Below are 26262 nucleotides of genomic sequence, written 5' to 3'. Positions count from 1 at the left end.
ACTTCCTCATGAATAATGCATAAGATCTACGTGGTTTACCCGGCGGCCGGGCTCACTCGAACTCATGAATATGCAAAGCAACCGCAAGCGCCGGATGACGCACGCCTAGCCCCTCCTGGTTCGGCCTCTGCGTCTGCGCAGTCCGGGCTTCTAGCCCGCTTGCGTTCTCTACTGTACGTGGTGCTGCTTCTCTCCTGCGCTTTCTGGTGTTCTAAGGGTTCGGCCCAAGCTCCCGGGCCTGAGGGGTCGGAGCCTGTCCCTCCGGAAGGCCGCCAGCTCCCCGTTCGCGCATCGGGAGCTCCAGGCAGTATTCGCGGGCAAGGCAGGGCTGCTTACGCAGCCTCCCGCAGAGGCCTCCTACCAGGGCCGCGCACCCGTACAACAGACCTTGGAGGACAGCCGGCTGCAGGCCTTCCTGAGGAAGCACCGGGAGGTGAGGTGAGGAGCACAAGGTGAGGACAGCACGCTGAGCCCCTGGGCCAGAACCATGGAACCCAACCCAAAGACTCGAGAGGATCTGACTTGAGCAGTGATTTTCATTGCTGCCGCCACCCCAAACTGGAGCCCTGAATATTCCCTGTGTGGGAATGGGGATGGGAGTAGGTCTGTAGAGAAAGGGAATTTGGCTTTCTATTGGCTCTGGGCCTACAACTCTTTAACACTTTGTTTGCCCTATATATTTTCTGAAACTGGAGCAGACTAGCTATTCTCAAGGCACATCCCAGTCCCTGGGGGATTGGACAATCCTGGATTTCAGGGCCTACTAGTGAGGCCCATGTGCTTTTTTTTTTTCCTTTTCTTTCTTTCTTTTTTTTTTTTTTTACATGGGCAGGCACCGGGAATCGAACCCGGGTCCTCTGGCATGGCAGGTGAGCATTCTTGCCTGCTGAGCCACCGTGGCCTGCCCCCGTGTGCTTTTAACTTCGGTGAGTATCCCCAAGAACCTCAGGAGTTAGCTAGATGGGGGCACGTGCTACAATGGCTGTTGATTCTATACAAGGCATTTCAGGGTGAGCTAGGCCTGTGCTCCTTGCTTCAAGATCCATGGGGAACTCTGAAAAGGCTTCTCAATCTAGGCCTCACCTGAGGTCAGGTCAGAAAGAACCTTACAAAATCTGTTTGTTTTCTTCCACATAGAATTTTTTTGCAAGAGCAGTTTGAGAAGGGCTGTTGCTGCTATGACAGGTGGGGATATTGAGGCTCCAAGTGGCCTCAGGCCACATTGAGAGGCAGGTTAGAGGTGACAAAACTGAGCCCTGCCTCCTCCAGATTTCTGGACCAAGCCCATGAGAGGAGTTCCTGGGGCTTGACATCAGGCCTGCCGTCCCAGAATGTGCCCTGGAGAAACTGGCCAATGCTATAGTTCATCAAAAGCTGTTTGGGGGGGGGGGGGGAGGGCGGGGATTGCCAAGGGCACCTTGAGAGCTTGCTGTCTAGAACAGCACTTAGAAAGATTTAAAAATATTTTGTGTTGTGGAATATGTTATGCCCAAGTCCATTCTAGAATACCAGAGAAAGGATGCTGTGTCTAAAGTATAGTCAGGGGTGTCCTGAGGCTCCAAGCCCCCTAGAATATTGCTAAGTATCACTTATCCAGTAGGGTGGCACTGAGTGAAAGTATAGGAGGTGTCATGATGTGTAAGGCTCTGGCTTTGGGTTCAAAAGGAGTTGGGATTCTGATTTCAGGTGAGTCAGCCTAGGGAAGGGCAGCAGGATTCCAGGCCTGACATATAAATTGAGCACTGTGGGCAGGGCCATCTAAGCTGGGCATGATCTGCCTCACCATCCTCTCTGCCTGGCTGCTCATGGGGTAGGAAACATTTCCACCATTTTACAATAAATTAGATTAATCTTTCAAGATAAAGATTATGAGGTTCGCTTTTTTCTTGCCCTTACTAAGAGGCATCATCTGGCTTTCTGCATAAGCAAAAGTAGAATGTTTAAGTTCAGTTCTTAGTGTAGGTCAATGGCAGATCTGCCCTTCTTTACCCCAGTGAAAGGGCTGGTCAGGATGGCTGACAGTAGTACGGTCAAATAGACCTTCTTCTCGTAGACATCAAAGACCACACCTATTAGGGATTTGGCCATGTGTACCATGATGTTTTTGCCAAACAGGTGGAACTTGTGATAAATGAGCTGTTCCCAAAGCCATAGTTGGGTGGGATAATGGCCAGTGTGACTTGATTCTTATGTGGGTATCCAGTAGCAACATGGTATGGTACTTTGTAGTGTAAGCCAGGCAGAGTGGCCAAGCCCATCATGCCAGTGGCACAGCACAACAGCAGACAGCCCTGCTCCAGGCCCACATTGTGGATGTCGTTGGTGATGGGGTCAAATAAGTCATAGAAGTTTGGTGATGGGGTCAAATAAGTCATAGAAGTGTGTGCTTGGTAGGTCTCCTACAGGAACTGCATGTACCAGATATCCTTGTAGAGGTGTTCACTACCCTCCCAGAGATGTTGATGTGGCTGCTGGACAGCATGAGATTGGTATTGGCAGCTTCCCCATTGCTGATGTACAGGCTGCTGGTGTTGTGTGAAATGCTGTGGGCCACAAGCTGTGGGAACTAAACTGGAAAGATCAGGGCATCCTATCATCAGGATGGCAGACAGTGGACTGCAAGGAGAGAGGGCTGCAGCTTTTGCTAGATTTCTAAGGATATTGTGATGATTCAGTGACAATCCAGGTGAATTACACGAGGCCTAGTACAGAGTGAATCTTTTATAAATGCTAACTATTCTCCTTCCTCTCTGGGCCAGATTGGGGCACCATTCCCGATGGCAGGATGGTAGATTGGATCAAGAAGCAAATCTTGGATGAGGGTGTAAGCGTGGAGGATGCAGCTGCACAGGTTCCTAGGTTGCTGATCACAAGAGATATGAGCCTGCCTTTGGCTTCTTGTTGCTACCATTCAGCAGCAACTCTGCCCTTATTTTATTTTTTTGCAGTTTTGTTTGATATGACAAGAATTAGAAGAAAAATAATTGAATTTATAGAAATATGCATATGATTATTCATTAAAGATAATCCTGACCTCAAATATTTTTATATGTGGGCATTTCTAATGGAGTATATTTTACTATTAAAAAAGCATTGCATTTTAAAATGTTTTGACATTTCATAATAAGAAACTGAACCTGTGATTCGGTTTAAAATAAAGAAATCAACATGAGTTTACCAGAATGAAAGCTGAAGCACTTGTGAGTTAAAGCAATTCAAGTTGTGTGTGTGTATCTCACACACACTTGGCCATATGTATAAGAATTTTTTTTTAAATATTCCCTGCAACCAGGCATTTACCCTCAGAACAATCAACATCACATTAAATCAGTCTTTTGTTTTCAGCCCTAGTAATAGTTTTAATTCTAAGATGCCGTTATATAGTGAACAGCCTTAACTTTTATGCTTCATAATTATATTCAGAGCTTTATGTATTTTTGTTTATAATGACACAGTAATTATATCTGGTATCAAACTGATAACAAACACTATTTTTTTGGAAAGCGGTTGCATTTAAAAAGAAAAATCCTTAAAACCTCAAGGTACTGGGCCCAAAACCAATATCAATATAAATATAAATGAAAAACATTTATATTGAAAAAAAAACAAGCTAGAGGGATCTCATTTCAAAACACTGCACACTTAAATTAATCAATCAGAAAACAATATTATAGCAAAATCTTAAAGAAAGGAAACAAAACAGTACGTATCTATAAATGTATATGTTTATTAAAATTTATTACTTTTAAATTTTTCGTAATTGAAGTTCTTTATATTTACAAAAATTAAATCAGGATATATTGAAAGCAACAGGATTCTTTTTTCCTTTCTTTTCTATTCAAATAACCAAACTTTAGTAACTTGAATAGAAATGTTCTAATTTTTTTTCTTTTGTGCGATTGTATTCTTGAATTAAAGGTATGATTGGAATATTAGTATAATATCTGTGGGGATATCTTTCTAGTTAATTTCAAAATCATGTAGGTAAAAAGCAGTTTTTATAAGTCATTGTTTCTTGAAATAATTTCCACATCTGCATAAAATGTACTGCTAAAGTATATTCCTTTACTAATTTCTATACTAGATAATAGATTGTACCTGGGTATATAAAGCAACATCTAGTCCTGTTACAGACCATATCAGCCAACATTTGAAGTTTTACATTTTTAAACTTGATTTATGGAAATGTTTAAGAAAGCAATAACCTCTTCTTCATACATAGTTAAGGGAACAGAGAAACGAACATTTTCAGTATGAAAACAATTCATGGGTCTTGCAAGGAAAAAATACATATACAAGGTGACATTCTGCTTTGAGCTGAAAATTAAGTTAATGTGAGTGAAACAAAAATAATGAAGAGGCTAAATAATTTAATAAACTAGAAGCCATGGATTGATATTTTGCGCCAAGGATATGTTTGTTTAAAAATCTGTGCTACTGAAGTAAATATTTGGCAACCACAGTGATTAGAAGTTAAAGCAGTAGGGATTGAAGTTCATGGCTCATCACAACCATTCTCAAAATTTAATTCCTTCTATCTTCTTATAAATTAAGAGAATTCCATTTGTTTTTCATAAGGTGATGACCAAAAAATCTCAAAACAAAACAAAAAATAAACTCTTGCACCTAAATTTAGGATATTGTTTTGTATAGCAATTAAAAAAAACCTAAATAGCTTAGCTTATTTGACAGGCATCTATACATTTCAAAATCATAGTGAAATCCAATTATGTAAAGCATAATGTAGGAAAGGAATGTGGGTACTTTCTGAATAAAAGCTCATTGTATAATACACACACACACACACATACATACATACGTGGCTAGGATAAGTACAGACTAGTTCTCTAGAACATTTTTAAAACCAAGGGTCTGAAGCACAGTAAACTTTTCACATAGCCTCCAAATATCCTAAAAATTTTTCCTATCAGTTATTTCTTTAGATACTCTACTTACATCAAGAATACAAGTGATTTGCCAGGAAAAAAATATCATCCAAAATTAAAGCACCATTTCAGATCCCATACACTTAAATATCAGCATTGTTTTGCAACTAGCCCAAAACATACGTATAAGAAGTTTTTATAAATTATATTCAATATTTATATGTTTAATTCTTATACCGAACTGTTTTCTGATAAGGAAAGCATTGTACTTTATGTGAGAATGGAAACCTCAAAATAATCACCATAAAGCTTCTAAGATTTATGGGAGAATAACATATGATAGTCCACATATATAAGCTGATCATCTATAGTGTTGGAACTATAAATGTTTAGTGCAGCCTAGACTAGAAGACAAGCCCCAAACCACTATTAGAAGAATGAAATAAGACATGGTCCAAGGTGTTTTGTCTTAGTTTTGTTTCAACCCTTAGCCTGAATTGTGAGGACTGATCTTCAGTTTAGTCTAGCCAGGAAAAATTGTGCAATTTTCCATTGTATTTATTGTACAGATTGTATACATTCTGGAGGGACCCTTTAGCACTACACTGTTGTACTTTTTGTCTCAACAATTAAAGGGTGTGCAAATTCCACAGTCATCAATAAGAACAGGCCATGTTCCTTCTTCATCATAATTAGACATGTCATCTGAAATCATCCTACTAAAGTCTAAAAGAAGATCCCAGGTATCTTTCCATATTGATCATTTACAACATTCCAACAAAAATTTATTCCATAAATCTAGGAATTAAATCCATTAAGCACTAAATTCCAGTAGACAATGGCCGTTTGTAGATCTAACCCTTTTTGTCCTGGACTCTACAAAATAAAAAGCAAACTGGTAAAAATCCTTAAATCATCCTGGTTCTTTCAGTTCTTGGTCCATCATTGGTCCCTTTATCTTTTCTATGCAGTCACATCTTAATTCTGTCATGCTGTCCATGAACTCTTGTTTGGAGAACTCGCACAAGTGTTGCTTTTCTGAACTTCCACACAATAATGAACACTAATGCTGGCTTGATCGAGTCCCAGTCATCAAAGAACTGCTGTATACCATCAATTCCAATTTTATTTTCATCTTGTGGATCTTTGTATTTAATACAGTTGTTCTAACTTCTTTCTGTCCAGTGATCCTTTTATGCTCTCTCATATACAAAATTAAGGAGTATGCAAATATTATCTGTTGCAACATCTAACTCCCAGTCTTTTTGAGATAGACAACTTAACTACTGCTTTTTTTTTTCACTAGATTGTATGAAGAGCATAAACTGATGAACTTTATCCACTGTGATGATTTCAGCTTGTTCAAGTTGGTGTCCCCCAGGCCTCTCCCCACTTCCGACTCCACCATGAATGGACCCAGGTGGTGGCAGCTCCACTCATAGGCTCGCTGGGATCCTGCTCATATGCAGTTCAGGGTGGCCTCGAAAGGGCCCCAGAAGGCAGCCCGGGACTATGGGGGAGGAGGCTTCATTTATTTTTAATTACACACTTCCTCCAGGGAATTCCAGGTTTTTGTCCATAGACAACCAGGGTGTCTGATTCTGTTGTATCTCCAAGATCTAGAAATTTCCTGGTACAAAGAATTCAGTCAAATGTATTATTGAATGAATAAAGGAAAAGTATTTTCAACAATTTATGAGGTTTACATTTTTAATTGTCTGATAAATCCAATCAAAGAGAAGAGGGTATGTCCCACAGAATGAGGTCTTGAATAAATTTAGTGTCTATGTAATCAGAGATTGTCTCTTCTAATGTAGCACTGATTAGGTTTATGAGCTATTTTTCCCTATATAAAAGGAAGACACAATTGAGTTGGCATTTCACGGGAGAAGACTGAACAGTACAGAACTTTTGGAGAAGAGCAGAGTGCTGCTTTCCTGTGGAACCTGCTTCAGAATCTGTGTCCTTCAGTTTGGGTTCTGGTGAGTTCTCCATTTATTAGACATGAGCTAACCCCACTCATTCCCATTTTATAAATCCTTTCAATTTTAAAATATTTTTTCCTCAGAGCAATACCTCAAATTCTTTTAATTTTACTACTGCCTACTCATATTTCTCTGTTTATCTCTCTCCCCACAGTTGACCTCAAGTACATAATTATTTATACATTATCATATATTCATTTATGATGAAAGGGAACCATCACTTGCCTCAACCATTTTACTGTGTAAATAGGCTAAAAAAAAATAGGAACATATAAGAGAACCATGTAAATGTAATATTTGATTATCTAAAATTCTTGCTACCAAAATAATCATATTACTTTATTTTGATATCAGAAGAGTGCATTTTAAAAAATGACAAATTTTTCCTTTCAGTACCAAATGGCAGTGGCTGAAATGAAAATATATTGTTCAACTTTTTCTTAATAAATGATATATTCTTTATATCTAAAGGGATTCCCTAAGTTTTCAATTGTATAGTTTAATTTGTTAAAACACATCTTATTTATAGCAAATCAACAATGAAACTCTCGTTCACTCCAAGAATCCCTAATATTTTAAAATTTGTAGTTTTCCAGTCCTTAGGACATCAACTAAATCTAGCTTGAAGAAACCTACACTGAATGTTCTTCCTTTTCTTTGGTAGTAAAATATATATATTTTCTAAAATGCTGTAATATATATAAAACTTCAGCACAAATACTTCTCTTTATAAAGTGTTGCACTGAGGCCCACAGCATGAGAGAATGTTGGTAGATTGCAAGGCCTGTAAGCAGTAACAACAAAACAAAACAAAAGCAGGAAGGAGTCTCTTTCTGCAGATTGTGTATATTACTGCTCAGAACCATCAGAATCTGCAAAACAAGGAGGCCTCTGAGAAAAAACATAAAGGCTGCCTTTGGAACATTAGGGGAATGGTATAATAGGCATAATCTGTTTCCTTTATTGCTTCTACATAATTTCATTAGAGGGTAAATATTTTATAAAATAGGCATAACTTCATTAGACTTATCATGATTGGCGTTCCACTTAATCAAGATGGGTTTTTCAGGTTCTGTGTCTCCTGAAGTTATCAATGGCATAAAAAGAGAGTTTCCTTTTAAAACTGTTTTTGCTGGAGAACGAAAAAAGCCCCGAGCTCCAAAGTGCTTAGGCAGCATATCCAATACAGATTTTGCTTCATTTTCTTTCCCAAATTAATTTGAGTTCTGATGAATGTTGGAGAGAATTTTTTACCAGGAGGGACAAGCCTCCCTTTTTTCATGAATTCAAATTTAATCAGAAAATAATTGTTTAATCTGATTTAGATATTTCAGGGCACACATTCTGAGGGAAGGTTAGGAGATTGTAACATGATATTTGTCTGTATTTAAAATGTATATGTAGTAGTCAAAGGGAAATTTGCCTAAGCTTACCATGCAGAGGTTGATTTTTCTGCATTTAGACCAGTGGAAGAGAGAGGACATTAATATATTCAGATAGAGGGATAGATACATAGATAGGTAGAGAAATAGTTTTATAATGGCAAATTGGATAAGTTGCCTGGAGGAGTAATAGGATAGTAGTTAAATGGGAGTGGAAGAGAAAGTCTAACTATGGTATGAATTCAATAAAGCATCTCTGAGGGATTGACATTTAAACTGATTGAAATAAAATGAGTATGGGGTGTTGTGGTGGTTAGGTTCATGTGTCAACTTGGCCAGGTGATAATGTCCAATTGTCTGGTCAAGCAAACACTGACCTAACCATTATTGTAAGGACATTTTGTGGCTGGTTAATAAATCAGAAGGCTGGCTTATTAAATCATCAGTCAGTTGATTGCATCTGTGTTTGATTAGATTTATAATCATCTATAGGAATGTATTCCACAATGACAGAATCCAATCTGTTGGATTTAATATTTTTAAATACTTTTAAGGGAGAGAAGAGAACTTCCATTTCTTCTTTAACCAGACAACCTCTCCTGGAGAGTTCATTCATCATTGTTGCCAGCTAGCAGCCTGCCTGCAGAATTTGTGCATCCCCACAGTTATGTGAGACACTTTTATAAAATCTCGTATTTGCAAATATCTTCTTTAGGTTCGATTTCCCTAGAAAACTCTGACTAATAGAGATGGGAATGTACGCTTATGGGTTGGGATGGAAATAAAGGGTAAAAATAGTCCTTAGTAGAGATAACAACAATGTTTAATAGTGCTTAGTTGTTTCAAGAGCACATGTAAAAGATCAATCCCTGAATGTCTGGTGGAGCCATAACAAAGATTGGAGAATGGGGGAGGAGTAATTATATTTTGAGTGTAAAAGAGGTAATGTCTTACACTATATTTCATTTTCACTGCCTATAATTAAGAAAATAGCCATGATAGCTGAGAAATGGGATCCAGATAAGAAATAGCGATGGAAGAAATTAGTCAAATTGAATAAATGTGTGAACAAACCATAGCAATGTATAAAATGAGAGAAGAGGGGCTAGGATTTAGTTTCAAGATATTGCAGTAGTATGGTTTGAGAAGTTCTTTGTAACGAACATGGGGAAGGAGTGTCTAGAGTATTTTGAATATAATAAGGTGTCTGTGATATCAGAGAAAATAAGGAAAAAGAAAGTTCCAAAAAGGGGATTATGGCTCAGTTCTTTGGTTCCAGGTAAGACTTTATTTATGGGGAAATCATTACTGATATCCAAGTTTATGTATGAGAGCATCAGTGATAATTATGAGTCAAAGAATAAGGTGGGTGTGAGGATATGGTAGGTGCACTTTCAGATTGTCAAGAAAAGATCTAGAAAGCAAGAATTTGAGAGAAATTATATTCAGAGATATTTAGATTTGTTTTTTGTTGTTTTCAACATGATAGAGACAAAACTATGATGATGTGGATTGTGCAGAGAGGAAGAGGTTTCTGATAAAGGAGATTTAATTTATAATCAATATAGTTCATAACAAATGAACTGGAATAGTTCATTTGTTATGAGATCAGCTGGAGACATTGGACTTAGCCAGAGGGAACATGACTTCTGTTTAATAGGAGAGAAGGAGTAACTAATGTGTATTCATGCACAGATATTTGAAGGTATTATGGTATTGTGTAATTTAGCAAATTGCTTAATCCATCTGCTTAGGAGGAGGTAATCTCATTTGTTGAAAATGAGGGGAAGTGATCGAATACATGAGATTCTAAAGGTATGAAAAAAGATTTGGAATATTCATGGAGTATGTGTTCAATTAGCAAGACATAGTAAGGTAGCCAGGCATATTTGAAAACCTCTAAGAGTTGTGAATCTGATTTTAGACCATAATCAATATCTTACTTGAGAACTGTGCCAGATGCAGTCATGGAAAATTGCAAGTATTTGGAGTCACTGTGTATTGATTGTTTTGATTGGTAGATGTGATACATAGTCAGTGGGACATAATTTTGGTCTTGGTAAATATCTGTTGAAATTATAAACTGTGGACTAAATTGGGCAGTAGAAATGAGAGATACAGGATGATTTTTGTCAAGAGGGGTCAATACACTTTATGTTGCCATGTAGAAGGAGAATTTGGGTATGGGGAGTCACTCATAATACAGCTTTTTTTCTCTTTTTTTTTTTTTTTTTTTCTGGATCTAAGCTACAATTTGGTGAGTTAATTCTGTTGTTTATGACAAATTATCATCATTTGTCCATGAAATGCATTTCATTATTAACAGTGTTTTAGGGGGTAATTTACTGGCTACAAATGATTGTTTTCACACACACACACAACATATATACAGAAAGAGAGAAAAATGCAGGGATGTTGTCACAAATGATGACTCATGTGAAGCAGGACTTCAGAAACCACTTTAATAAATTATCAGATGGAGCAACTAAATATCCTCATAAACCCATTCATTCTATCTGCGCCTCCTTGCCCTCTGAGGATTGTGAGACATGACTGAAACCTCATACAATATACATTCCTGTTACTTTCTTATACAGGGGATTTTGAGGTCTTGATTTAGAGGATGAACATCACTGATCCCTCCAAATGAAGTTAGTGTTTGAATTAATTAACCCCATCATGAAATAATTTTGAAGTTGCATGATAGATTTCCAAATCCATTGGGGAAATATCTGAAAGTCAGGGTTCAGGGAGTGACTTTTCAGAAACCCCAAGAAGTTGAACCAATGATTTAGGGCAGTTGCATACAGAAGGGCAGGGGCAGGATAGTCAGGAAGAGAGTGAGGGTCCAGAGAGAGGGATAGATGCTGGAGAAACAATGCTAGAGCATGAACCAACAATACTTAAATCTGAGAATTTTGACAATATTTACCTACATATGAAGACCAAAATCCACATATGGCATGAGTTAGGAATACCTTTTTTTGACTCTTGGAGAGGATTGAACAACCCAGAGCACTACAGGACAATTAACACATGAAACTTGATTTTCATGTTTTACCTGTATTCACATTTTCATTATTAGCAACAAAAACCATAACCACCTTATATTTGAGTTTAGGAGATGAGAGTCTTCCCCTGTTTCTCTTAGAGCACATTACATGTTTTTGTTAGTTGTACTGGGCATGTTGTCACTGCCAGGTGAAGGTTTGGATATATATGAAAAGGGGAAAGGAAATTATGAACAAGTTTTAAGTCTCATGGCTTCTTTCTCCATTCTCAGCATTGGCAGCTTGGTGTTCAGACTGTCTGAAAGTAAAAACTCAAGGAAGATCGTTGGTGGTGGAATATAGGCAATGCAACCACTAGTGAGTATGGAATTGCTATTTCTACTGAAATAAAATTCTATGTACAAATATGTACATTTCCCCTACTGGCCTGGCCCATTTGAAATATACTCATGTGCTGTTCATGTGTTTGAGAAACATTTAAGTATACTAAGACTCTGGTATAATTAAGGTGGGCCAGGAATTGAATAAGAAATAATCTCCTCTCTAACATTTACACTAATTTTTTCAACCTCTTTTAAGGCTCTGTAGTCACATAATAGATGTGAGATGATTAATTTTCTTCATGCAGCTCATGGGATCAGTGGGAAATAATTCACTCATTCGCTTTGTTAACGGTAGTGTGGATTGTGGTGCATACAAAAGATAGAGATGCGTACCTTCACAATCTGAAATAGTCCAATAGGGAGGTAGATAGTTTATCAGATGAGTACAATCAACCCAGTGTTATGAGTGCTGGGATGAGAGCTATTCCATGTTCAGGAGAGCACAAGAAAGAGGCCAGAAAAGGCAATGAAAAATAATCTGTGTTATCTAAAAGTAAACTTCTTATAGTTTTAATAGAATATTTTGCACATTTTGAAAAGATGTTTGAAATTTTCATTACCATCCTGTCCCTAGTTAACTATTTTCTCTCTTTGAAAGAACGTTTGTGCTGCTTTGGTAATTGGAAGCAATGAATGGGGAATATTGTTTCCTTTAAGCTGCTCATATAAGAGGAATATTGTAAGTAGAGTAAATTTTAGGACCTATGAAAATATTTGAAGAACTAGAGAGAGTGGACCCAAAACCAATAAACAAACTATTTTATCACAGAACAGAGGGTAAAGATGAATATACAAGAGAGACATGAATACTGCAGCTTGGATGTCCAGGAGGATATTGAGTATAGGGGATTTCCTACCACAGGTTACTTTAGTATAGCAGTCTCTGGGTACCCTGGGTTTTTGCTACTAAATGAAGTTGAAAGAGGAAGGATGTACTAGGCCCAAATTCTGTATAAAGCCTGTACATTTCTCCAAAATTGTATACATTGCTATGTCTTTCTGCCATTTTAATGAATAATTCATTTATTACTTGTAATTAACAAGTGTTGGTTAGCTAAGAATCACCTGATCATTGGATTTTTCAGAATTTGTAACATTTTATTAAGCCATTTCATAGATGAGGAAACTGAGGTCATTGCAGGTGCCTCAAATTGGTTAAGTTGGATTTTAAATTTGTGTCTGGGTAGAGGTCAGTTGTCACACAAAGGGAGAATAAGACAATAATTCATGAAAAATATAGTTTATTAGTCCCGGATCCACTAGAAAGGGTTGCCATGTAGAGTTGGTAGGGTGGGGTTGGGGGGTTATGAGAAGCCCTGATTATGTATGGGCTGCACACAAACAGAGCTAAAGGGAAAATGGGCTTGTGTTTTTAATGTGGGTCAAGGGTGTAGCTTTGAAGATTTTCCACAAGTAAGTGATGGGTTAATTTAAAGCACATATCTGTGAAAAGGGAAGAGGACTCATTGTCCCAGGGTTGTGGGGATGTTTACTGTTCTAGTTTGCAAGGCCAGAATGCTATATACCAGAAACAGAATGGCTTTTAAAGGGGAATTAATTAAGTTGCAAGTTTACGGTTCTAAGGCTGTGAAAATGTCCACATTAAAGCAAGGCTATAGAAATGTCCAATCTAAGGCATCCAGGGAAAAATACCTTGGTTCAGGAAGGCCAGTGATTTTCAGGTTTTCTCTCTCAGCTGGAAAGGCACATGGCAAGATCTCTAGTTTTCTTTTCAATGGCTTCCCCAGGGCTCTGTCCATTCTGTTGGTTCTGTTGGTTCTGGTGACTCTCGTGGCTGTAAAGCTTTTTCCAAAATGGTTTGCTCCTAAAGTGCTCCAGTGTGCAACCTCACCTCAAATGGGTGGAGATACATCTCCATGGAAACCATCTAATCAAAGATTACCAACAACAACTGGGTGGGTCACATCTCTATGGAAACAATAAAAAAGATAACACCCAGCAATATTGAATGAGGATTAAAGGACATGGCTTTTCTGGGGTAACCAGCAGAGTTAGTTACCTTACCATTCGGGACCACCTGTGGGTTCTGGGTTGGGTATGTCAGTGATATGGGACGTGACCAAAGATACAGGTTTGAAATCTGGGGAGTTTAAAGTTCAGGTATGGAAAACTGTTAACTAGGCAAGGGGCTTGGCCAATGTAAAATGGATGTGGAGGCAGAACACAAAAATCTTTTGATAGAATAGAGGGGAATAATTGAACCATCATTTTGTTAAAGGGTGACAAATCATGAATAATGCTTTCCTTCTGATGAGTCTGTGAATTTGCTTGAAATGTATGGAGAAGAGAGGTTAATTCATGAATTCTCAAGAGCAAATTTCATGATCGCCATCTGAAACTTATTATTATCAGTTTGCTATTGTATCACACCATAGGTTATGCAATATTACCTTATGGTGAGGTTTTATGTATTCAGAGTGTGTCTTTTTGTGTGAGTGTATCCAAAAGATAGATGCCACTTAGGCAATAAGAATAATAGAACTGGAATCCCAAACACAGTTTGAGCTTTTTATACACACTGTCCCCTCCTTCCTCAGTGCTGTCATTTCAACCACTCTCCCTCTCCTTTGGATACTGGTAGAGATGGCCCTGGCTGAACCTACATGCCTATATTCTTTTAGGAATCAGTGACCTTCAGTGATGTAGCTATACTCTTCACCCAGGAAGAGTGGGCTTTGCTGGACACAACCCAGAAAAAGCTGTTTAAAGATGTTATGCTGGAGAATATCAATCATATGGTGTCTGTGGGTAAGCTTCTCAAAATTTTCTATATCATCTATCTATCACCTATCTAATCTGTCATCAATTTATGTACATATCTAAACAACTTCCCCATATGGCACTCTGATCTCTACTGTGATTCTTTCATAATTGCTTTGCTTACTTAAAAGAAACTTAGCCTCTTCACTTTTTCGTTACATCTCATATTTCACACCATTGGCATGTGATCTTCCTGATTAAATATCATGTCTTTCTTGCTCCTCAATCTCTAACATTCAGAACAGTGTGAGAACTCAATGAATATTATTTATATGGGGAGTAAGTATTCTCTAGATAACTTATCCTATAGGATGTGGTAAGTTTCACTGCACAGTAGTAAAATAACAGGCATACTGTTTTCCACATGGAATATAGGTTGTTCCAGTAGAGCTTATGTTTATTGAATACTTTTAAAAAATACTCTTCAGGCATCTAGCTTGAATATGACCCAACATGCTGAGAAGATCAGGGTAGAAAAATGAACAGAACCTAGGGCTTCAAGGATGTTGAGCAAGATGGCAGCATAATGAGGTGTGGAATTTAGTTCATCCTCCAGAGCACCTACTAAATAGCCAGGAACTGTACAGAGCAACTGCTGGGGTACATCTGTGACCAGACACACAATATACACCAAGTGTGGACCAAGTAGAACAGTTGAGATCCCACATAGAACTATCATTAGATAGAACTGCAAGCACTCTCAGGCTCCAGCACTGCCCTAGGCAAGGGTGGAACTAAGGCATGTCTGAGAGGCAAAGTAACCAGTCAAGTGAAAGGGGTTAATTCCCTAAAGGGCATATCTTCCCCAAGAAAATAGGGGCAGGACTCAGCTCAAGTGGAGGCCCTCCTTCAGCAAATTCAGGCCCCAGGTGCTAGCAGATGAAGCAATCAAAGGACACCTACCCCTGCAACCTTGGTGTCAACCATGCCCCTAACAGGGAAAGTCTGCTGAAATGAAAGGCATTGCATCACTTTACACAGGTGGGAAACTGGGCAGACAAGCACCACATACTAGGCAGGATAGGAAAAGCATAGAGTCTAGAGGCTAGATGGAAAAAACACCTGATTGAAAGACATGCTGGCTACTCACTCCTCCCAAGATGTGGGCCTGTTTGGACTTAGAAAATCTGACTGGGGTCAGTGATATCTGAGGAGACCCTCCTCAAAAAAAAAAAAAAAGGCCCCATATAAGCAGAGCAAGAAAAAGATAAACAAGAACTGAAAAATCTTAATCAGTTTAATGGACCCTATGCTGGAGGTCTAGAATAAGATGAACTGAATGTCAAAGAACAGATAGAGAACAAAGCTATCTAGCAACAGAACCCTAGATAAAAGAGTGAAAACAACCTCTAGAATAAACTAAGGAAATCAAATGCCTACATGCCAGCAGAAAATGAGTCATACTAGGAAAATTGAAGATATGGCACAGTTGAAGGAGCAGACCAACACTTCAAATGAGATACATGAGTTGAAACAACCAATTCAGGATGTTCGGACAAACATGCAAAATCTCATCAAAAATCAAATCAATGAGTTGAGGAAGGATATAAAGAAGCCATTGAGCAAATAACTCCAAATCTTGAAAAAACAAATCGCAGAACTTATGGGAGTAAAAGACACAATTGAAGAGAGTGAAAAAGCAATGGAAACCTATAACAATAGATTTGAAAAGGCAGAAGAAAGGTTTGGTGAACTAGAGGACTGGACTTCTGAAATCCAACACATGAGGAAAATATAGGGAAAGGAATAGAAAAATAGGAGGAGGGTCTCAGGGAATTGAATGACAACATGAAGTGCACAAATATACATTTTGTGGGTATCCCAGAAGGAAAAGAGAATGGAAAAGGGGAAGAAAGAATAATGGGGAAAATAATCACTGAAAATTTCCCATCTCTTATGAAAGACAAAATTACAGATCCAAGAAGCACAGCATACTCTGAACAGACTAGATCCAGAAAGACATACTCTGTGTCCGTTTGAGAAAACTGCCAGAATGTGATATACCAGAAATGGAATTGCTTTTAAAATGAGGAGTTTATTAAGTTGCAAGTTTACAGTTCTAAGGCTGTGAAAATGTCCAAACTAAGACTCCAGGGAAAGATAACTTGATTCAAGAAAGGCTCATGGGTCCAGAACACTTGTCAACTGAAAATGCGCATGGCAACATCTGCTAGCTTTCTCTCCTGGCTTCTCATTTCAAAAGGATTCCTTGGCGGGTGGGGGGGTGGGGCTGTTCTAAGATCTCTGGCTGTATAGGCTGTTTCATCTCTTGGTTCTAAAGCTTTTTCCAAAATGGTTCCTTCTTAAAGGACTCCAGTATGCAACCTCACCTTTAATGGTGGAGACACATTTTCATAGAAACAATAAAAAAGCTTCCACTGAGCAATATTAAATGAAGATTTAAAGGACATGGCTTTTCTGCAATATATAATAGCTTCAAATAGGCACATTCCACCCTTTGGACCTAGAAAAGACATGTTCTTTCCAAATGCAAAATACATTCATTCCATAACAATATCAGAAGGCTTTAATCCATTTCAATAGTAATACAAATACAATACAAAATCAGAACAGTACAAAATCTCAACAAAGTGCTACAGGCATGGTGTCCTAAGGTAAAACTCTCCTTTGGACCTGGACCTGTAAAACTGAGAACAAGTTATCTGCTACCAACACACAGAGGAAGGCCAATCATAGGATACATGCTTCCATTTCCATAGGGAGATATTGGAAATAACACAGGAGTCATTAGATCCAAACAGTTTTGAAAACTTGTAGGCCAAACTCCATTAGATTTTAGATTTCAAAGTCTGAGACTCATTTACATTGGGGCTTTAGAAAGCAATAGTCCCACCCTTTCCAACAGCTTATGCAGTGGCCCTTCTCTCTCCAAATGCTGGTGTTGAGTTTCCAGCCTTTGAGGATAGGACATGGGGGAGACCACCTTTTTCTCAGCTTCACTGTTTCCAAGCATCGGGCCCACTGCCATCTCCAGTGTAAATGCTCAACCCCTCCAGAACAATAGGGCGGCAGCCAGGCTCTCCCCGATCCCCAAGAAATGGTCTCTACCCTCTCCAAGGCCTGAAGCTGCACAACTCTTCTGGAGCAATGAGGTAGAAATCCCAGTCTCTGGCCTTCTGGGCAAATTCACCCTCTCCAAGTGTTTGGGTGGGTCCACTCCCCTGACCCGAAGTTTCTTGACTTCAGACCTTAGCTTCCATGGTTCTGCCTCCAAAGTTGTTTTTTCTTCAATTTGTCCCTTTTCTGTCCCTTTTAGTCCAGACTGGCAGTGGTTTCATTTATACAGATCTCACAACCCTCTTCTTGGTTTTCTCTGAAGTATGCTGGGATCACCCCCATCAGACAGAAGGACATTCCACAGATCCTTTCTGGATAACTCTATCTCCAATCCTGCCTTTTCCTGAAATGGCTGACTGGTTCCATGTTTGGTTAAATCCTCAGATGGGGCACTATTCTCTGGTGTCTTTCTAAAAGCCGAGAAGTTTCCAGACTAACAGTTTCTGATTATTTTGTACCCAAGAGTTCAGTTCTCAACTTACCTCTTTCCTGTTGCATTTTATTGTAAGCTGCAAGGAGCAGCCAGGCTGCATTATCTACATTTAGTTTGGGAATTTTCTCAGCTAAGTATCTCAGGTTGTTGCCTGTAAATTCTAACTTCCATCCAACAGTAGCACACAATTTTGCAAGATTTTATGCCACTTTAAAACATGGCTTGCCTTCCTTCTAGTTTGCAATAATACATGTGTCATTTCTGCCTAAGTCCTTATCAAAGGAATCTTTAGAGTCCACATATCTACCAGCAGTCTCTTCAAGGCATTCTAGGCCTTCTCTATCAAGCTTCTCACAACTTTTTCAGAATCTTCCCCTTATCCATTTAATTATTTTGGGGGGGCATGGGCAGGCACCGGGAATCAAACCCAGGTCTCTGGCATGGCAGGCAAGAATTCTGCCACTGAGCCACTGTTGCACCACCCGCTTGTCCATTTATAAAGCTGTTCCAACATTGTTGGTGTTTGCAAACTGTAGCACCCACTCCTGATACCAAAATGTTTTAGTTTGCTAAAGCTACCAGAATACAATATACCAGAAACAGAATGGCTTTTAAAATGAGGAATTTATTAAGTTGCAAGTTTACGGTTTTAAGGCTGTGAAAATATCCAAACTAAGGCATCCAGGAAAAAATACCTTGATTCAAAAAAAGCCGATGGGTCCAAAATACCTTTGTCAGCTGGAAGGGCACATGGTGATATCTGCTAGCTTTCTCTTCTGGCTTCTCATTTCATAAAGATTCCCTGGAAGGTGTTCTTCTGCATCTCCAAAGATACTTGGACTCTCTCAGCTCTGTTGGTTCCAAAACTTTTTCCAAAATGATTCCCACCTAAAAGACTCCAGTATGCAACCCCACTTTGAATGGGTGGAGACACATCTCCATGGAAACAATAAAAAAGATTCCACTGAGCAATATTGAATGAAGATTTAAAGGAGAAGGCTTTTCTGGGGTACATAATAGATTCAAACTGGCACATACTCCAATACATATACTTATCAGATTGTCAAATGTCAAAAAGATTATTCTGAAACCAGGAAGAGAAAAGCAACCCATCACATAAAAAGGAAGCTCGATAAAGATATGTGTGTATTTTTCAGCAGAACCAATGGAGACAATGGTATGATGTATTTAAGGTCTGAAAGAGAAAAACTGCCAAACAAGAATTCTGTACCCAACAAAACTGTCCTTCAAAAATGAGGGAGGGAATGGACCATGGTGGCTCAGCAGGCAGAGTTCTCACCTATCATGCCAGAGACCTGGGTTTGATTCCCAATGCCTGCCCATGTAAAAAAAAAAAAAATGAGGGGTAAGAGCTGTGCAAGGGTAGCTCAGTGGTACTAATATCCAACAAATTAGACTTTAAATGTAAAACATTAAAAAGAGACAAAAAAAAGGGCACTTTGGATTAAGAAAAGGAACAATTCAACAAGAAGACATAACAATCATAAGTATTTATGCACCAAGACAGAATACTCCAAAATACGTGAGACAAACTCTGGCAACACTGAAGGGAGAAGTAGATACCTCTATCCGTATTAGTTGGAGACTTCAATTTCCCACTCTCATCAATGGATAAAACATCTAGACAGAGGATCAATAAGGAAACAGATTTTGAGTAATATGATAAATGAACTAGACTTAACAGATATTTAGAGACTGTTACACCCCACAACAGCAGGAATCACATTTTTCTCAAGGGCTCACTAAAGAATAGATCATACCCTGGGTCACAAAGCAAGTCTCAATGAATTTTAAAAGATTGAAATCATGTAAACCACTTTCTTGGATCATAATGGAATGAAGTTGGAAATTGATTACAGGCAGAAGGACAGGAAATTCACAAATATAAGGAGACTAAACAATACACTTGTGAACAACCAGTAGGTCAAGGAAGAAGTTACAAGAGAAGTCAGTAGATATCTTGAGGCAAATGAAAATGAAAACACAATATGTCATAATTTATGGGATGCAGCAAAGGCAGTACTGAGAGGAAAAATGTATTTTAAATGCCTATATTAAAAAAAGAAGAAAGAGAAAACTCAAGGAATTAACTGTCACTTGGAAGGACTAGCGAAAGAACAGCAAACTAACCCCAAGGCAAACCGAAGGAATGAAATAATGAAGATTAGAGCAGAAATTGATGAAATTGAGAATATGAAAAGAATCAAGAAAATCAGCAAAACCAAAAGTTGTTTCTTTGAGAAAATCAATAAAATCAATGGAACCTTAGATAGGTTGACAAAAAAGAGAGGATGCAAATAAATAAAATCAGTAATGGAATAGGAGACATAACCACTGACCCCACAGAAATAAAGGAAGTAATGAGAGGATGCTGTGACAACTATATGCTAATAAACTAGACAATATAGATGAAATGAACAACTTCCTAGAATGGCATGAACAATCAACATTGACTTGAGAAGAACTAGAAGACCTCAACAACCCGATAACAAGTAAAGAGATAGAATCAGTCATCAAGAAGGTCTCCAAAAAAAAAAGTCCAGGACCAGATAGCTTCACATGTGAATTCTACCAAGCATTGAAGAAAGAATTAGTACCAATCCTGCTCAAACTCTTAAAAAAATTGAAGAAGAAAAGCTACATAACTCAGTGAAGCTGACATCATCCTAATTCCAAAGCCAAAGATAGAAGAAAAGAAAATTACAGCCCAATCTCTCTAATGTTACAAGTGCAAAAATCCTCAACAAAGTATTTGCAAATCAAATCCAGCAGCACATTAAAGGAATTATACACCATAACCAAATGGTATTTATTCACAATGTGCTGGTTTGAAATGATGAATGTATCCTAGAAAAGCCATGTTTTAATCCTAATCCCATTTTGTAAAGGCAACCATTTCTTCTAATCCCTATTCAGTATTGTGTGTCTGAAACTGTAATTAGATCACCCCCCTGGAGACGTGATTTAATCAAGAGTCGTTGTTAACCTGGATTAGCTTAACCCATTAATTAGTCTCCACCTTAGCTTAACCCGTTAATGAGTCTCCACCCATTTGGGTGGGTCTTGATTAGATTACTGGAATCTTATAAAAGAGGAAACATTTTGGAGAAAAAGATTCTGAGAGTAGAGAATGCTGAGGCACCACAAAGCAGGGAGATTGAGAGAGAGCAGAATGACATAGTCATGAGAAGCAGAGTCCACCAGTGAGTGACCTTTGGAGATGAAGAAGGAAAACACCTCCCAGGGAGCTGGAGAGGAAGCTAGCAGATAATATTGTGTTTGCCATGTGCCCTTCCAGCCAAGAAGGAATCCTGTTTCCCATGTGCCTTTCTAATTGAGAGAGAAACCCTGAACTTCATCAGCCTTCTTGAATCAAGGTATCTTCCACTGGATGCCTTAGATTGGACATGTCTATAGACTTGCTTAAATGTAACATTTTCTCAGCCTTAGAACTGTAAACTAGCAACCTATTAAATCCCCCTTTTTAAAAGCCATTCTGTTTCTGGTATATTGCGTTCCAGCAGCTAGCAAACTAGAGCACACCATATGCAAGGCTGATTCAACATAAGAAAATCAATTAATGTGCAGAAAAACCACATGATCATCTCCATTGATGCAGAAAAGACATTTGACAAGATTGAGCTTCCTTTCTTGATGAAAACACTTCAAAGGATAGAAATAGAAGGGAATTTCCTCAACATGATAAAGGGAATATATGAAAAATCCACAGCTGACATCATCCTCAGTGGAGAAAGACTGAAAGCTTTCCTTCTAAGATCAGGAACAAGACAAGGATTCCCACTATCACCATTGTTACTCAGTATTGTGCTGGAAGTTCTAAAAAGCAAAAATAAAAAATATTTTAAAATACTCTTCAGCACTGTTAAGTCATAATTTCTCCTTGTATTGAAAAAAAATACTGTAATCTATGAATTTAGGCATGGGCATCAGCATGTCCTTAATGTCTTTGGCTTTAAGGTCAAAAACATTAGGTTAAGGTTTATCAGCATATTGTTTAAATTATGCTTCCTTGTGCTACTCTTCAGAGCTTACTTTATTGTGCCTCATAATCTGTCCTGGACTTGATGATCATGAACTCATATCAAGATAACTCAAAATTTATGTTTTTGTTTCTCATAAATAGGGTATCAGCTCTGCAAATCAGAAGTGGTTTCCCAAATGGAACAAGGAGAGGAAATGTGGAGAGAAGGACTAGAAATTCTGCATAGACAGAGTTTAGGTGAGTTCTAGGACCCTGTGTTCTAATATGAGAATGGGCCTGGCCATGAATGAGTAGATCCTTAGAAATAGCAACTGAGTAATATTCTCTGAAATGTAGGTTATGACTTTGGGGGAAAACTCCTCAAATAATTATTCCATACATTTATCAATCTCTAGTCATGAATCCATCTGTGATTGTCTTTAGCTTAAGGAAAGGGATATTTATGTACTAATAGAAGTTGAACTTTCACATAATTGTCCTTGTTCTGTTGCTCCCCTTCGAGGATTTTCCTTTATTTTACCACCCAACATCCCATCATTTTTATTTTCCCTTACTTTACTCCTGAAAATATTTTAGCTGTCAATTTCCAGACAAGTGTCGCTACTTCCAAATTTTACATTCTTTTCCCATCTATATGATGTATTTTAAACATATTCACATGAGCATTGGAGGTTTTAAAATATTTCATTCTGCTAATGCTACTCTATATAATGTTTTTAAAATTATTTCAGGTAGGGCAAATGACCATAGAAAAGAAGAAACGATAACCCTGCAATATATGTGCAAGAAGAACACATCTACCATCCTGTCAAAGGTAAGTTTCATTAGCACTTGTCTTCCAAATAAAGAGCTGAGATTGAATAATTTATTTCAGCACCATCATCTCACTAAAATTAAAGATGGGATTAAACACTGTCCCATCAAAAAATTTTGGGTAATTTCAATTAAGAGAAATTTAACCTGAGCTGAAAACCGTAAGCTGAAGTCTTATAAAAGGACAATGGCAGAAATGTGTTTTATATGCCTATTCTTTAAAGTATAATGTTTTCAAAATTAATTAGTTAGCTGTGCAGTACAGATGCTACAAAAGAGAAAATCTCTGCAAGCAATAAATTAGCATACCGTGTGCATGTAACTAATGATGAATTTTAAATGGAGATTCACTAAATGATTACTCAAGAATTGAATTAATGATTGTATGTGGCCACACCTTTAACAGTCTTTCTTCTCATTTATTGCAGAATATTTCTTACACTGGAGAAGATCACTTTGAAAATAATGATATGGGTGAAGATTTCATTCACCCCACATTGACTGGCATGGTAAAGAAATTCTATGTGAACAAACAAATTCAAAAAGCTCTCAGTGAGCAGTCATTCATTACTCAACATAAGCAGATTCATACAGGATGTAAGTCCTATGACTGTCTTCTATGTGGAAACGTCTTCAGAAGTAGCTGTGTCCTTAGACAGCCTGAGGAAATGTACACCGGAGAGAAGAGAAATGGCTGTCATGTATGTGAGAAAGACTTCACTGATAGTTCTACCCTCAGACGATATGAGAGAACTCACACTGGGGAGAAACCATATGTCTGCCATCTATGTGGGAAATCCTTCAGTCAACGTTGTAACCTTAGGCGACATGAAAGAACTCACACTGGGGAGAGACCATATGTCTGTCATGTATGTGGGAAAGACTTCACTGATAGTTCTACCCACAGAAGACATGAAAAAATTCACATTTTCAGGAAACCATATGGCTGTCATATATGTGGAAAAAACTTCACTGATAGTTCTACCCTTAGGCAACATGAGACAACTCACACTGGGGGAAAACCATATGTCTGCCATGTATGTGGAAAAGACTTCACTGACCGTTCTAACTTCAGACGACATGAGAGAACTCACACTGGAGAGAAACCATATGCCTGCCGTCTATGTGGGAAATCCTTCACTCAATGTTTTATCCTCAGACAACATGAGAGAACTCACACTGGGGAGAAGCCATATGTCTGCCATGTATGTGGGAAAGACTTTACTGATCGTTCTAATGTCAGAAAACATGAGAGAGCTCACACTGGAGAGAGACCATATGTTTGCCATCTATGTGGGAAATCCTTCAGTCAGTGTTGTAAGCTTAGGCGACATGAGAGAACTCACACAGGGAAAAAACATTTGTCTTCCAGTCTTTAACATGAGGAAGAAACTCTAGGAGAACAAGAGATCATTTTTGATGTAATAGTTATTCAATGAAAAAATTTGAGAAATCGTTTACTTACAGAGCACTATATGGAATATATGTGAAGTTTCACATTGTATAAAATATTCTCTGTATATAGAATGAAGAAAAGTCATTGGTTGTTTTCAGTTTATTCATCAGCGTTAAGTTTTTCATACAAAACAAACATCAGCCCTAAAATCAAAGTGAAAAAGTGTTGAGCTGGAATTCACATCAAGAATATCAGACAGGGTAAAACATCTAACAAGAATGCTTTAAAACACAATTCAAACATGAATCCAGTGTTTTGCCTAATAAACTATTAATGAAAAATAAAAATATATTGTGAAGTGATCTGGGATTGCTGAATTCAGAATTTTGTAATGAGTTGTAAACAAGGATATCAAAGGTCTTTTCAATCAATTGGTACTTGCAAATAAAAAGTAAAAGCTGTGTCTGAAAATTTTCTAATGTTGGTCAATTTCTATTTTTTTCATACAATTCAACAGAATTATGGCAACTAGGTTAAATAAGAAAATAACTGAATTTTAATTGAGAAATGTACAAGGCAAGATGATGTGCCATAATTCTTATATATGTGAACATGTATGTAGACAGCAATGATGCAATGGATAACTTGGGAATCATTTCTGGTGCTATAGACATTTTCCTTTTACAATGTTATTGGTCTTGTAATTTCAAATGGAATTAAAATTAACTTAAATCTTAAAAGAATAATCAGGTTCTAAGTCCTGGAGTATTGGGGTAATGCAGATGAAAAACCCCCACAATCCTGATCAGTAATTGGGACATTCCCTACATTAAAAATGTGTTGCTCTGTCTGTCTCCAGGAGCATGGCTCAGGCATCAGCAGTACATCTGCTGAGGGGGCTGAGATGGTGGGAGATGGGTCGATTCTGGGTATATCTTGCCCCATGGCCACTCCCACCCATCAGATTCTGAAAAGGACTCTGAGTCTCCAAGCTCCATATTGTACACAGGGCCATGCCATACACCAAGAGGTGCACCCACTGGGAACCAGCTGAGGTTTGAGGAGGAGGCAGCAGAGGGTGACACCAGGTATGAGGAGATGGAGCATGCATGGTGGCTGGGACACATACTGCCAGGATGGGCCCAGTGACCCCCTCAGCTTGTTCCTGCTGGGAGCAACTGTTTATCTACCTGTTCCTGGAGAGTAGCATGAGTTGGTGCCTATCAGCCACTCTGCCAGCATATACTGGCACCATCCGCCAACTGCTTGCTAACCTGCTTCTAGTTCACTAGTACAAGTTGTTCCTACTGGACTGCTAACTTGCCTCTGAAGATGATGCCACTAGGTCAGTCCCTATCTGTGGGTATGCTGTCATTGGCTGTGGCTGTGCCAGCTGTCCCAGCCTGGCCTGCAAGGGGGAAAACTACCAGACATTTCTGTGACCACTGCAAGCAGACCTGACATCTGAAACATCTGCAATATGGCCTGTCAGCACGGGAAGCAGAGTTTGCAGGTAAGGACCACACACCCTTCAGGTCTCAGGGGCAAGAATCTGGGCCAGATGGCTCAAGCCACCCCATGATGCAATGCTGACATCACCAAGCTGAGTGACAGAAGCTGTAATCACATCACCTGTGCAGAATGTGGCTATGGATTTTGTTGGCCTTATCTAAAAGAGATCCAGACTTCCAACTCCACTGGCTGTACCTTCTGGGGCAAGAAGCTAGGATGATGAACTGTATGTGTGTGAAGGTTTCTCAATAAAAATATTTAAAAACAAAAAGAGGGTGGAGAGCTGAAAGAAGAATTTTCTTTGGCTACTTGGCACATTGATTGGTGCTCCAGTCATTGTTTCCCTCATGGCTAGCATTGCCTCTCCTGCCATGGTCACTGGCATTCCTGTTTGTATTGGCAGGAAGATCCTTAGATGTGTAAGGGAAGGAAAATCTCCAAGCTCAGGAGGAGTTTGACTGTCACGTGTTGAGTGATTTTGTCAGGCATGGCATCCCCGGTTTTTGATGCAGTTAGTGCTGTTCTTGGCCCATCATTATGCTGGCATATGTCTATGGGCTTGTGCTAATTTCCCTCCG

General features: G+C 38.6%; 1 protein-coding gene and 1 pseudogene across 4 annotated transcripts; one reads left to right on the top strand and one right to left on the bottom strand.

The window, feature by feature from the left end:
• Positions 1-131: 131 nt before the first annotated feature.
• On the top strand, positions 132-24804 carry LOC143656899 (uncharacterized). 4 transcript variants are annotated; one of them, XM_077128649.1, is made up of 7 exons: positions 132-438; positions 6744-6868; positions 11537-11621; positions 14290-14416; positions 22105-22200; positions 22695-22777; positions 23205-24803. In XM_077128649.1, the coding sequence occupies exons 3-7, from the start codon at positions 11610-11612 to the stop codon at positions 24153-24155; spliced, it is 1269 nt and encodes a 422-aa protein (XP_076984764.1). In that variant the 5' UTR covers positions 132-438; positions 6744-6868; positions 11537-11609; the 3' UTR covers positions 24156-24803. The 4 variants fall into 4 exon arrangements, with proteins under 4 accessions (XP_076984764.1, XP_076984762.1, XP_076984761.1 ...); XM_077128647.1 differs by having other exon boundaries at positions 6193-6868; XM_077128646.1 differs by having other exon boundaries at positions 132-452; positions 6193-6868.
• On the bottom strand, positions 5161-6458 carry LOC143656902 (DCN1-like protein 1 pseudogene; annotated as a pseudogene).
• Positions 24805-26262: the final 1458 nt, after the last annotated feature.

Source organism: Tamandua tetradactyla, chromosome 15 (genome assembly GCF_023851605.1).
Source record: "Tamandua tetradactyla isolate mTamTet1 chromosome 15, mTamTet1.pri, whole genome shotgun sequence".
Taxonomy (NCBI): Eukaryota; Metazoa; Chordata; class Mammalia; order Pilosa; family Myrmecophagidae; genus Tamandua; species Tamandua tetradactyla.
Note: the sequence above shows the minus strand (reverse complement) of the source record. Positions and strands in the feature narration are given on the sequence as shown.

What these genes read in the sequence shown, in the direction of transcription:
- LOC143656899 (XM_077128649.1), top strand. An exon ending in TCTGCATAGACAGAGTTTAG is followed by an intron (nt 22,201 to 22,694) that starts GTGAGTTCTAGG and finishes AAATTATTTCAG; the next exon opens with GTAGGGCAAATGACCATAGA. An exon ending in CATCTACCATCCTGTCAAAG is followed by an intron (nt 22,778 to 23,204) that starts GTAAGTTTCATT and finishes CATTTATTGCAG; the next exon opens with AATATTTCTTACACTGGAGA.